The following is a 12,991-nucleotide window of genomic DNA, read 5'->3' as shown; positions in this document are numbered from 1 at the left end:
ATAATAAATCTGCAAATTTATGGGCAACACCAGGCAAAGCCCTGAAAATCCAAAGCAATTTTCCTTTGGCTGGTTTGCCTCCATCTGACATTGTGTAATTGACAGTGAGATTATCTTGCAGGTGAAGTTTAGCAATATTAGATAACCATCAGATAGATATGACTGCCTCTCTTTTAAAGGGGGAATTTGAAAGGGTTACCTAATTCAGATATCTACAATAATTTAATGTATTTCAGTATAAAAGGAGTTGATTTAATTACTTTTGCTAGTTTGCTCATTTCATTGAAAGAAACTGCACGACTTAAAGTAGTTTTGGTCACTGAAGGGAGAACAGGTGAGTTTGAAGGGCTGATGGTAATTGGCCTTTGAAGAGCAACTCCATTGTGATGAAAAAGTTATGATAAAGAACAATGAACCATAAGGATAGTAGCCTTTCAAGACCCATCACCTTAGGAGGAGTGGGGCACTATGACAGGCAACTTCACGATCACACAAAACCCATGCCACCACTGGATAGATGAGGAGCCAAAATAAGCAGCACACAGAGAAGGTTGCGTGCAAAATTGAGCGCTTGCCAGCACCCCAATCCCCAACTCAACCCCAACCCCAACCCTACAGTTAGGGAAACTCGAGTAGTTTAAATAAAATCTACTTAAGTACAAACTGCAAGGAAACATTTTCCCCCAATCACAGTCAACTTTGCCTCCAAACCTTTATGGGCAAGAAAGGAATTGATTTGTTTCCAGCTATGTGCACAAAACTGTAGGACCAATTTCAGGAACTACTGTTATACCTCGCCAGTAACACGCACTTCACCAAATGGCAACAATCAATCTATTACCTACTTTAGACCAACTACCAAAAATTTGTAGCCCCCTTTTGCTCTGGTATTTTATTTAATTCACATGTTTAATCGATAATGTTTTATTATTAATGTTTAATGTTTTGTGTGTCATTCCTAACTGTCACTGTATGTCATGTTGTCACTTGTGGGCAGAGCACCAAGGCAAATTCCTTGCATGGGAATGCTTGGCCAATAAACTTATTCATTCATTCAACAACAGAAAACTGGATAATGACGTGGCATGTGTGAGTGGCATGTGAAGATTTCCTGAACAATTTCAATGGCTAACAAAAAGGTGATTTTATGTTGCAGAAACCCACTCTGCAAGATTACTGAGAGTTTTATACCCCCACCCACCTTTCTCCTCCAAATGCCCTGCTGAACTTGCTCTTAGGCTGATGACAACAAGACTGATTGCAAAATATGAAATGGGCAAGAGTGAGAAGGCAGTGGGGTCACACAAGGGCTCATGGCTTGCTCCCATTGATTGGGGGACAGTCTATTGACTGACATCTAGTACAAATTCAACAACTCCCACAGCTACCTTGACTACAATTCCTCCCACCCTGTCTCATGCAAAGATGGCATCCCTTGCTTTCAATTTCTCCATCTCTGTCGTATCTGCTCCCAAGATGAGGCTTTCCACCCGAGGACATCCGAGATGGAGCCCTCACCTGTGTCTCACGGTTCTGCTCTCGCTTCCACTGACAGAACAAGGAATAGAGTTAATCTGGTCCTCACCTTTCAGCCCACCAGCCTCCACATCCAACACATCATTTTCCAACATTTCCGCCACCTTCAATGTGATCGTCCCACCAGTTACATCTTTGCATCCCCACTCCTTTCCACTTTCCTTAGAACCCATTCCCTCTGTAACTCATTGGCGTGATCATCCTTTCCCACCTAACCAACTCTATCCCCAGCCATTCTCCTCTTCAACCGCAGCAGATGTAACACCTGTCCCAGCACCACCTTCTTTACTTCCATCAAGGGACCCCAGCAGCCCATTCAGGTGAGACAAATGTTCCAGCGCTCCTCTTCAAACCTCATCCACTGCATTTGGTGCTGCCAATGTGGCATCCTTTACATTGGTGAGACCCAAGCATAGACTAGGCAACCCTTTTGCCGAATAAGAGGTCTGTCCACCAAGGCCTGCTGATGCACCCAGTTACAAACCATTTTAACACCCCTTCCCTTTCCGTCTTCGCGGTCGTTATTCACCTCCATTGCCAGAGCCAGGCCACACACAAACACATATTCCACTTGGGGCAGCTTAAAATGCAACAGGATGAACATTGGTTTCCCAATTTCAAGTAACACCTATTGCCCCTCTCTTTCTGCTGCCCCCCCCCCTTCCCCCCTACCACACTAGTATGAACATATGTATTGTTTAGATTTACGTTTATGATTGTCATGTGTCGTGAGGTACTGTGAAAAGCTTTGTTTTGCATGCTATTCAAACAGATCACATATCTTCTATATATCTATAAAACTCTGTGCCTGACGACTGGCTGCCTTTTTGCCTTTTGATTCGTGCCCAATACACGCAGATGTCCAATCGGAACGGCCGATGCTCGCAGATGTCCAATCGGAATGGATCCTTTTACTTTCTTCCTTTGATTCACTGCCACGCCGAATCCAGACGCTCAATCTCCCAGGTCTTTTCCATTTCGGTGGAGATTTCGCTTTTCTTTCTAAGCATCCGCTTCTCATTACATTTCGTCGCCTTTAAGTACATGTTTTTAATCAAATCCTTCCCCTCCCCCCCCACTCACTCATTTTATCGCCTCCTGCTGGCCAGTGACCATAACGGCTGCTGGCGCCCGCATTTCAACCTCAAGAAACGCCATTTAATTCGGCCTTTCAAGAACGGCTTCAGTTCGAGGGCCACGTCTCCCGTGGGGGCTGCGGGTAGGGACCGGCTACAGGTAGGGAACGGCTGCGTTGGGGGAGCAGACCCAACGCGTCTGCCATTGGTCTAGTATTATATAAATACACTCAAGTCAACGTCAAGTACAATAGATAGATCAAAATGGAAGATGTAGGGTGCAGAATACAGTTCTCAGCATTGTAGCACATCAGTCCCAGATATGAAGTCCAATGTGCACAATGGGGTAGAGGTGAATCAGATGATACCATAGCTTATGGAAGGTCTACACAGAAGCCTAATGACACAGAGGAAGAAGCTGTTCCTTTTTAGTTTAGTTTAGTTTATTTTTGTTACTTGAGAATACGGGTACAGAGAAAAGCTTGTGTTGCATGCTAACCAGTCAGCAAAAAGACTACATGATTACAATCAAGCCATCCACAGTGCACAGATACAGGACAAAGGGTATCATGTTTAGTGGAAGATAAGGTCCAGTAAAATCCAATTGAAGACAGTTTGAAGTTCTCTAATGAGGTAGATGGGAAGATAGGACCGCTCTCTAGTTGGTGATAGGACAATTCAGTTACCGGATTCCTGAATCCAGAATCAAGAACCAGGGGACATAGATCCAAGGTTAGGTGGGGAACGATTTAATAGGAACCTGAGGGGCAACTTCAAAGGGTGATAGGTGTGTGGAATGAGCTGCCAGAGGAGACAGATGAGTCAGGTACTATCATGTTTAAAAAACATTTGGGAAGGTACATGGATAGGATAGATGTAGAGGGATATGGGCCAAACGCAGGCAGATGAGGGTAGTGTCGATGGGGCAGTTTGGTCGGCATGGGCAAGTTGGACCGTAAGGTCTGTTTCCATGAGATATGGAGATTAGCATTTTCAAACTTCTGTACCTCTTGCCTGATGGGAGAGGGGAAAAGAGGGGGAGTCTGGGATGGGACGTCCTTGATTATGCTGTTGGCCCTGCTGAGGCAGCTTGAAGTTATAGATGGAGTCAATGGAAGGGAGGGTGTTTTGCCCGACGGTCTGGGCTGCATCCAAAATTCTCTGCAGTTTCTTGTGGTCTTTGATGGAGCTGTTCCCAAACCATGCTGTGATGCAGCCTGATAAAATGCTTTCTACGGCACATCTGTAGAAGTTGGTGGCAGTTGTTGGGGACAAGCCAAACTTCCTAAGCCTTCTAAGGAAGTAGAGGAACTGATGTGCTCTCTTGGCCATTGCTTCAATGTGCCTAGCCCAGGACAAATTGCTGGTGATATCTATTTTTCTGAATCTGATTGTGTGCACTTTCAAGCTTCTATATCTTCTGCCGGAAAGGACCCATCTAAGCTACTCCCATTTGCCTGCTTTTGGTCCAAATCCCTCTAAACTTTCCTATCCATGTATCTGTCCAAGTATGTTTTAAATGTTTTTATTGTACTCCCTATTGTGCACTGCTGGTCAATAAAGGCCAGGTGTGGGCACTGTCCAGAAGGAAGACAGCTGGGTGACTGTGGCACCCATTGCCCGCACACCAAGGTTGCAAAAGAAGAGTTTCAAACTGCTTTTCAGGATGATTGCTGATTGAACTGCCTAACAGCAGCATTAAGTACCCAGCATTACTACGCTCCACCCTTTACTACTTCAAAATTGCAAATGGGATCATGTAGGTGTCTTGGGCATCAATGTGCATGCTAAAGGCAATTGCCTGTGTGAAATGAGTGGACATTCTAGTTGTCTTAAAGACACAACCATGAGAGAGCATCAGAGTAAGAAAGGGCAGTAAATGAATCACTGGGACACAAGAGATTGCAAACACTGGAATATTGAGCAAAAAACAAATAGCCAGGAGGAACTCAGCAGGTCATGCGGCATGTGGAGGGAATTGCACGATGTTTTGGGTCAGGACCCTTCTTCAAGGCAATGACATTTACAGATTATTAACACCACCTTTACAGTACATGGAAGGATAAATTAATTACTACAGAACTCATCCTGAGTGATTGATGGTTGCAGATTTTTTGCTGCACAATTTTCTAATTCCAGACATGTTTGCTGCTGCTGCTTGCATAACATTCACCAGCCCGGCAGAAACTTTAATTTATGTGCTGTGGATAGGAAGCTTTCCCGTAATCTATACCTTGAAGATGAACATTCCAATCCTTCACTTTCCTTGCACTTGTGAGGTAAAGTGCAGCTGCCATCACTGAATAGAAATTTACTTTGGATTAATTTGTCTGTTTGACAAATGGATTGCTTTTAAAACTTTAAAAAAAAAGTAAAATTCCCTCTTACCAATACAAAATAGTTTTCAACCAAGGGCATTTTAAAAGGCATTGGATTAATGGTCTCACTATAATGCAACTATCACAGTTTTCTGCTCCAATCAATACTGATCAAACATTAGACTCTGGTCGAACAGTTAAACCACGATTGAGCAGACTGTAATATTGCAGTTGATTGCCAAGCAGTAAAAGATGATGCAACAAATCTAGAATCGTCTGCAGAGAGAAATAAAGTAACCTGAAAAGATCCAGTTAATGATTGCTGTTTGTCTATGCTGCTTACCATGCTCGAGGGCTTGCAGTGGGAACCAAAACAGAATAATCGAGTGGAACAGGCCATTCAAACAATGAACCCAGAAAACCTATGGGAAAAGAAAAATCCATGAGAACCATTTACGACAAACCAGCACCCTGAACTCTAACCCTTCTCTTTATCGCAGTTTCAAATTCACTAAGTGTGTTTTTGTCCCACCACCACTGTGAGGTGTTTTTACTGACAACCACTTTTAATCTTTTAAGTACTTGGGCTTTTTTTTCTCCATCCAGTTCATTTTGCCCACAGCAACATCTTTTGATATGATTGCTATATTTTATCAATTCCTGACACAGCTAAGTAAATCCCAGGCCAGAAGGTTATCAGTCAGATAGAAATTATAATTCCATTTAATAAATAACATTATTGAAATCAGCACCATCTTATTACAAACTCAACATGTGAATAATACACAATTTGACCATTCTGTACCAAAATAAAATACATCCAAGATTAAAATGTAGCTGATTTCTGAATTAATTTTCAACTTATAGTTGGACAAAGATGACCCAATAGCCATGATTGTCTATATCATAAATATCCCAACAATTAATTAAAAATTAATGAGTTGCTTTTAATTATTTACTTCAAATTACCGTAACTTCTCCCTTATGGAATTGCTCAAGTAATAATTTCCTGTTGAAGGGAATATTGAGCAGAGAACATAAAGCATGGTTTTGATTATTCAAAATTGTCAACAATATTTATTCATTATTACCTTCTTCTTTACACTATTTTTCCTTCCCTAATCCACACCTTCCTGATGCCCTGTTGAATATTTTTCAATTTGACTGACTTCCTATCAGCCACCTTCCGTAACACGACTCATCATTAAATCAACAGCTGGGTTAGTACGCTCAAGTTATTCTGCCAACTTGCAAGTTGTATACTGTCCCGAGACATTCTTAATGCATGATCTTGAAGTGTTTAAGGCTTGGAATTTCATTGATTTATGAAGCATTGTATGAAATCCATTAACTGCAATTCTGTTGCCTCTATGGTAGACTCATCAAGTTTAGGTACGTTTCAGATGCTTTGCCAGTTGAATGAAGTGTAGCAAATTTGAAATATATATACGCAAGTTAATTGTCATATTGTGTACAAAGTACTACATGTTGCTCACGGCATTTTGCAGAGTAAAATATTTATCACTTTGCAACCTGCTGAAAAAAAACGTTAGAATGGAAAAACTACACAACTAAAGAACATTTAATAAAAATAGGGAATGGCGTATTTCTTCATGCAAGTAAAAGGTTAAACATTTTTTTTTTTTAAAGAGTAAAAGAAATACTCTTAAAGACCTGTTCATGAACGCTGATATATGTCTGACAATGTCCGACACTGCATTAAATAAAAACCTCACCAAATGTTAATGTACACTGCACTATTGAAGTCAGTTTGCAGATCAGAGCAGAACTGATTCAACATTTAAGCCTATAAAAGACCAGAGGACCAACCCTTTTTACAGTCAATATGTTGCCTCCTTCTCCATGCCTTTAATCACTCCAAGGGAAAAATTGTACTCATTTTCAGCAAAACTTACATATAGCTTCTTTAAGAATCACACACTTTCATTACACTTACTTTGTAAAAATGTTCCCTCTTTAAAAAAAAAGATAGTATCATCCACTTGGAAAATTCCATTGGCATTTGCTCTATTACAATATCATAAATCTGGATACCTTTATCACTCAACTTCTCTGCAGTGAATAGAAACCAAAATGATTCTGCTTCCATTGTCACCTTCAACTCTTGGACCTCCCAAAGTGTTTTTGAGCCAATGGGTTACTTTTGAAGTGCAGTCACAGTTCACACACTGAGAACGGATGGTGTGGACTCAGCAAGATCTTTTAAGTAGCAAATAAATTAATGTAGGAATGCTAACAGAATGACTAGACGAGTGAACCAGCAACCAAAACTACTGATCCAAATATTTCAATGGCAATGAGGGGAATTAATCAATATAAAAGAATTACCAATAAAGTGACCATGGTTCAACCAGATTGGTTGGAAAAAAAATAATTAGTCATGCCTACAATTAGTCATAGAATACGGCAGAGAATTAGGCCCTTCTTCCAGAACCGTCCATGCTGACCAAGTCGCTCCATCTAAGCTAGTCCCATTTTCCCACATTTGGCGCATATCCCTCTACACCTTTCCTATCCATGTACCTGTGCAAATATATTTTAAATGTTATTAATATTGTATCTGCCTCAACAACGTCCTCTGGCAAATATATCAAGAAAGGTAGAAATATAAATGAAAAGTGAAGGGAAAATGTTTCACTCACTAATAGGTAGAAACTACTTATTTGCAGGTACCAGAGGGGGAAACGGGTCAGACACAGAGGTCCGCGTTTTGATGGAATTAACAGATTTTTTTTTTGCAACCCTGAGTGTTTCTATGAAAACATTAACAGATGATCTCATCTTTTCAATATTAAAACTCAACTGGATCCTCCATTCAGCCACTTTTTCAAAGGATCGCATTCAATTGATTTTCTAAAGAAAGACAATTTCCAATCTACACTCGGCCTGGCCTGTAAATGGTAACAGATCAACATTGATGTCGTTGATCCATCCATCGACACAGGACTGGGCCAAACTATGATAACATTGCAAAAGGTGTAAAACCTGACAGGTCCCTTGGCATCAATCTGGATAACATACTCGGGTAGGACAAAGGCTCACTTGGTGGAGTGCATTAGTATTTGGGAGAGCTGTCACATAGACTAGTCACCCGGTCACACATACAGAATTATACCTGTTCGCTTATTCTTTGGACTCCATTAAGATTCCAGGATGCAATTTGACCTTCCACTAAAACATCTGGTTCCAAAGATGGAACCAAGCAACTTACAGTTGGAAAGGAAGAGTCTTGGAAATCTGAACATTAAATCTGGACTCCAGATTGTCTCAAATAATCAGTTGCAGCACGTTTTAATTGCTCATTGCAATCTATTTATTTCACGTAGCTAATGAATTAGTAAACTAAGTTACAGAGATAGGTTGAATAAGTTAGGTCTTTATTCTCTGGAGCGCAGAAGGTTAAGGGGGGACCTGATAGAGGTCTTTAAAATGATGAGAGGGATAGACAGAGTTGATGTGGACAAGCTTTTCCCTTTGAGAATAGGGAAGATTCAAACAAGAGGACATGACTTCAGAATTAAGGGACAGAAGTTTAGGGGTAATATGAGGGGGAACTTCTTTACGCAGAGAGTGGTAGCGGTGTGGAATGAGCTCCCAGTAGAAGTGGTGGAGGCAGGTTCATTGGTATCATTTAAAAATAAATTGGATAGGCATATGGATGAGAAGGGAATGGAGGGTTATGGTATGAGTGCAGGCAGGTGGGACTAAAGGGAAAAAAATTTGTTCGGCATGGACTTGTAGGGCCGAGATGGCCTGTTTCCGTGCTGTAATTGTTATGTGGTTATATGGTTAAACTTCCATGCTGAACACCTCATGGAGGAAATACAGTGGTAAGAAAGGAGAAAGCAGGTTAGTTGGACATCACCGATTGATCTACACCAGTCTTGAAGGACAGAGCTTAGGCCACAATACTATTCCAGAGAGACAAGAATAATTGTCTTGACATCTTGCCTGAAGATAACCAAGTGCAGCATGAAGGCTGGGGGCCTAATAAAAGACTGCAACACTAAATCTCCTGTGTTAAATTCTGGGTTATTGCCATTAACCAGAAACTTAACTAAATCAGCCACAGACTGGGTTTCCCATGTAAGTGCTGCTACTCCCCAAAGAGGTTCCACCATCAACAACACACAATTCAGTAATGTGCTGTCAAATTGTCCATTTGTTTGGATGGGAGCAGTGCCAATAGCAGACGGAGATCGACACCATCCAGGATAAAGCAGCAGGCTTGATTTGCACCATGTACTGACATTCACACCCTCCACCACTGGCACATGATAACCTGTGATTGCCAAAATGTACTGTAGCAACTTGATAAGTTTTCTTTGACAGCACATTCCAAACCTACAATATTATCCATGTGGGAAGAGAAAGTACAGCAGGAACATGGGATTATAGTCTGCAAGTTCCCCTCCAAATCCGTTAACATTCTTCCATGTAACTGGGTAGATCTCTGGAGCCTCTAACTTACTCTAGGGATACTTTCAACGAAAGAACTGCAGCAATTCAAGGCAGCAGCTTACCGTCTTAAGGTTAGTTGTTGATGCATTTTAAATGCTGGCTGAGCCAGGGTTGTCAACATCCATCTCTAATGTTTTAATAGCATTGGTTGAAGTGGGAAGATTATCCCAGGTACCGAAAGAACTCTGCTCTTGTTTGGTTAATGCCATAGGATCCTTTGGTCACTTCCCTTGATAAATGCGGTTCACGATTTTATTCTTGCAGATTGAAGAATACACAATCCCCTCAAAGTCTGGATTGCCCGTTTAAATTCCAGCCAACAATATACTTAATGAGGAGCAAGATTTAAATAACTATAAAAAGATTATCATGATGTGTCCAGGAGATGTTTTTCGGAACAGGTCATAAATCTTGCATGTCAAATTCCACTCATTCACTTGAATTAGAATAAGCTACTAATCTCAGGATTTAGTACTTTTAAATGTACTTGTAGATGGAGATTTAAAAATAAAATACAGTAATGTTATCCAGTTTCCTTTGCCCCAAACTGAAAAGTACGCAAGAATTTAACACCTCATACAAGTTCACTGTGTTTATGTATGTGCTGCTGCGGCACATCATTTGTCTGCACTGGCCTGAAAAGCAGGGAATTTGAAAAACTAAAGTAAATCTGCCTTCAAAACTTGCTTACTGTGTCCATGAATGATGCATTCTGACACAATAGAAGCCTGCTGCACTGAGAGGGGACATCATGGAGGTCTTTTCAGATGAGGCAATAGCTTGGAGCTCAGGAATAAGAGAGGTCCAATCACTATGACTGGGTCTCCTAATTACCAGCCGGAAATAGAAGAAAAGTTATGTGGGCAGATTGTGGAATGATGTTAGAGCCACAGGGTTGTTGGGGTGGGTGACTTTAATTTCCCCAATATTGACTGGGCTTCCTTTGTGCCAGGGGCTTTGATGGGCAGAATATCTTAGTTCAATCCTGGAGGGTTTCTTGAAACAGTATGTTGATAGTCCAACCAGAAGGATCCATACTAGACCTTTTATTGAGAAATGCACCTGGCCAGGAGATTGGAGTGTATTTGGGGAGTACGGATCATAACTCGGTAAGTTTTCAGATAGTTATAGATAAATAGAAGTCTGGACTTTTGGAGAAAAAGCGCTAAGATGGAGGAAGACTAGTTACAACAGTATTATCCAGGAGCTGGAAGGGTTTGTGGGGGGTGGGGGGGGGAGTAGAATGAGAGTGGTTGCAAGTCTGCATCTGACATGTGGAAGTCATTTAAAAGGCCAGCTGGTCAGAATTCATGAGCAAATGTTCTTGTGAGGAAGAAAGACAAGGTTCTGGAATCTTGAACGATGAGAGGTGTTGTAAATTTGTTAAAAGGGAGCATATTAAATATTGAGGAAGCTGAAATCAGACAGGGCCTTTGAGGAATAAAAAGAAAGCAGGGAAAAACAGAATTAGGAAACTCACAAGTAGGGAACCAGGAGGGTTAAAAAGGGCATGAAGTGTCGTTGGTGAGTAGGATGAAGGAGAATCCCAAGATAATTTATACACACATTAAAAACAAGAGGGCAACGAAGGAATAGCTCAAGGATAATTGAGAGAATTTGTGCCTGGAACTAGAGGAAGTAGGCAATATATTAAATTAGTACTTTTCCTTGGTACTCACCAAAGAGAAGGGCTGGGCCACAGTGAGATCAGGGAAGGGTCTCCTGACATTCTAGCACATATTGATATCATGGAGGAACGGATGTATCTTTAGAAGAACATTAAGATGTGTAAGTCCGAGAGTCTGATGGGATCTATCCCAAGTTTCTGAGAGAGGCAAGAGAGATGATTTCAGGGACATTGACGGGGATTTTTGTATCCCTTTAGCCACAGGTGAGGTTCTGGAGAACTGAAGAAGAAGTCAAAGTTGTTCTTCTGTTTAAAAGCAATGGAATTTACACAGGCCTGGAACAGCGTGGAATTTACACAGACCTGGAACAGCGTGGATTTATTGGAGATTATCAGCATGGTTTTGTGCTGGCGAGGTCATTGATGAAAAACAATTGCATTTCTTTTGTAGAAGTGGCAAAGATGACTGATGAGGGTAGGCAGAGGCTGCTGTCTACGTGCATTAAATTAAGTAAATTAAACCAGCAAGGTCCCTCATGGTAGGTTGATCCAGAAAATCAAGGCATACGGGATCCATGAAGATTTGGTAGATTACATTCAAAATTAACTTCTTCATGGAGACCGATGGTAGCAGTGAGGGGGGTTATTCTGACAGGAAGCTAGTGACCAGTGGTGTTCTGTAAGGATCACTTCTTGTACCTCTTACTTGGCAGAGGACCTGAGGTGAGAGGTACCGCAGTGACTAGTAGGATGCCACAAGGATCAGTGCTGGGACCCCAGTTATTTACAATATATGTTAACGATTTGGACAAGGGAATTAAATGTAACATCTCCAAGATTGCGGATGACACAAAGCTGGGCGGCAGAGTCAGCTGTGAGGAGGATGCTATGAGGCTGCAAGGTGACATGGATAGGTTGGGTGAGTGGGCAGATGCATGGCAGATGCAGTATAATGTGGATAAATGATTATTATCTGAACGGTGTCAGATTGAGAAAAGGGGAGGTGCAACAAGACCTGAGTGTCCTTGAACATCAGTCGCTAAAAGTAAGCATGCAGGTACAGCAGGCAGTGAAGAAAGCTAATGGCATGTTGGCCTTCATTGCGAGAGGATTTGAGTTTAGGAGCAAGGAGGTCCGATGGCAGTTGTACAGGGTGAGACCACACCTGGAGCATTGTGTGCAGTTTTGGTCTCCTAATTTGAGGATGGACATTCTTGCTATTGAGGGAGTGCAGCGTAGTTCACCAGGTTAATTCACGGGATGGCGGGACTGGCCTTGTATTCACTGGAATTTAGGATGAGAGGGGATTTTATAGAAACATATAAACATTTTAAGGGATTGGACAGGCTAGATGCAGGAAAAATGTTTTCGTTGTTGCGGGAATCACAGTTTAAGAATAAGGGGTAGGCAATTTTGGACTGAGATGAGAAAAAACTTTTTCACCCAGAGTTGTGAATCTGTGGAATTCTCTGCCACAGAAGGCAGTGGAGGCCAATTCACTGGATGTTTTCAAGGGAGAGTTAGATTTAGCTCTTAGGGCTAATGGAATCAAGGGATTTGGTAAAGAGCAGGAACGGGGTACTGATTTTGGATGATTAGCCATGATCGTATTGAATGGCGATGTAAGCTCAAAGGGCCCAATGGCCGACTCCTCCACCTATTTTCTATGTTCTATATAATTCACACACAAAATCACAAATGATTTGAATGAAAATGTAGATGAGCTGATTAAGAAGCCTGCAGACCACACAAGTTGGTGGAGTTGCGGACAGTGAGGTAGGCTGTTAAACAAAACAACATAATATAGATACATTGGAAATATGGGCAGAGAAATGGCAGATGGAGTTTAATCCTGAGAAGTGTGAGAGTCTGCAGTTTGGAAGGTCAACCGCAAGAGGAAGGTATACAGTAAGCGGCTGTATCCTTACAGACCTTGGGGCACAAGTCCATTG

General features: G+C 41.6%; 1 protein-coding gene across 4 annotated transcripts in view; it reads right to left on the bottom strand.

The window, feature by feature from the left end:
- atp8a1 (ATPase phospholipid transporting 8A1) overlaps nt 1-12,991 on the bottom strand; it is a 301,017-nt gene that overhangs the window by 42,871 nt on the left and 245,155 nt on the right. For all 4 annotated transcript variants that reach the window (XM_055636910.1, XM_055636888.1, XM_055636895.1 and 1 more), the window contains one exon: nt 5,274-5,352. In XM_055636910.1, the coding sequence (XP_055492885.1) occupies nt 5,274-5,352 (79 nt within the window). The remainder of the gene's footprint in view (nt 1-5,273; nt 5,353-12,991) is intronic.

The sequence above is a fragment of the Leucoraja erinacea genome, chromosome 1 (genome assembly GCF_028641065.1).
Source record: "Leucoraja erinacea ecotype New England chromosome 1, Leri_hhj_1, whole genome shotgun sequence".
Lineage (NCBI taxonomy): Eukaryota > Metazoa > Chordata > Chondrichthyes > Rajiformes > Rajidae > Leucoraja > Leucoraja erinaceus.
The sequence above is the reverse complement of the archived record's forward strand: the minus strand, read 5'-3'. Positions and strand labels throughout refer to the sequence as shown.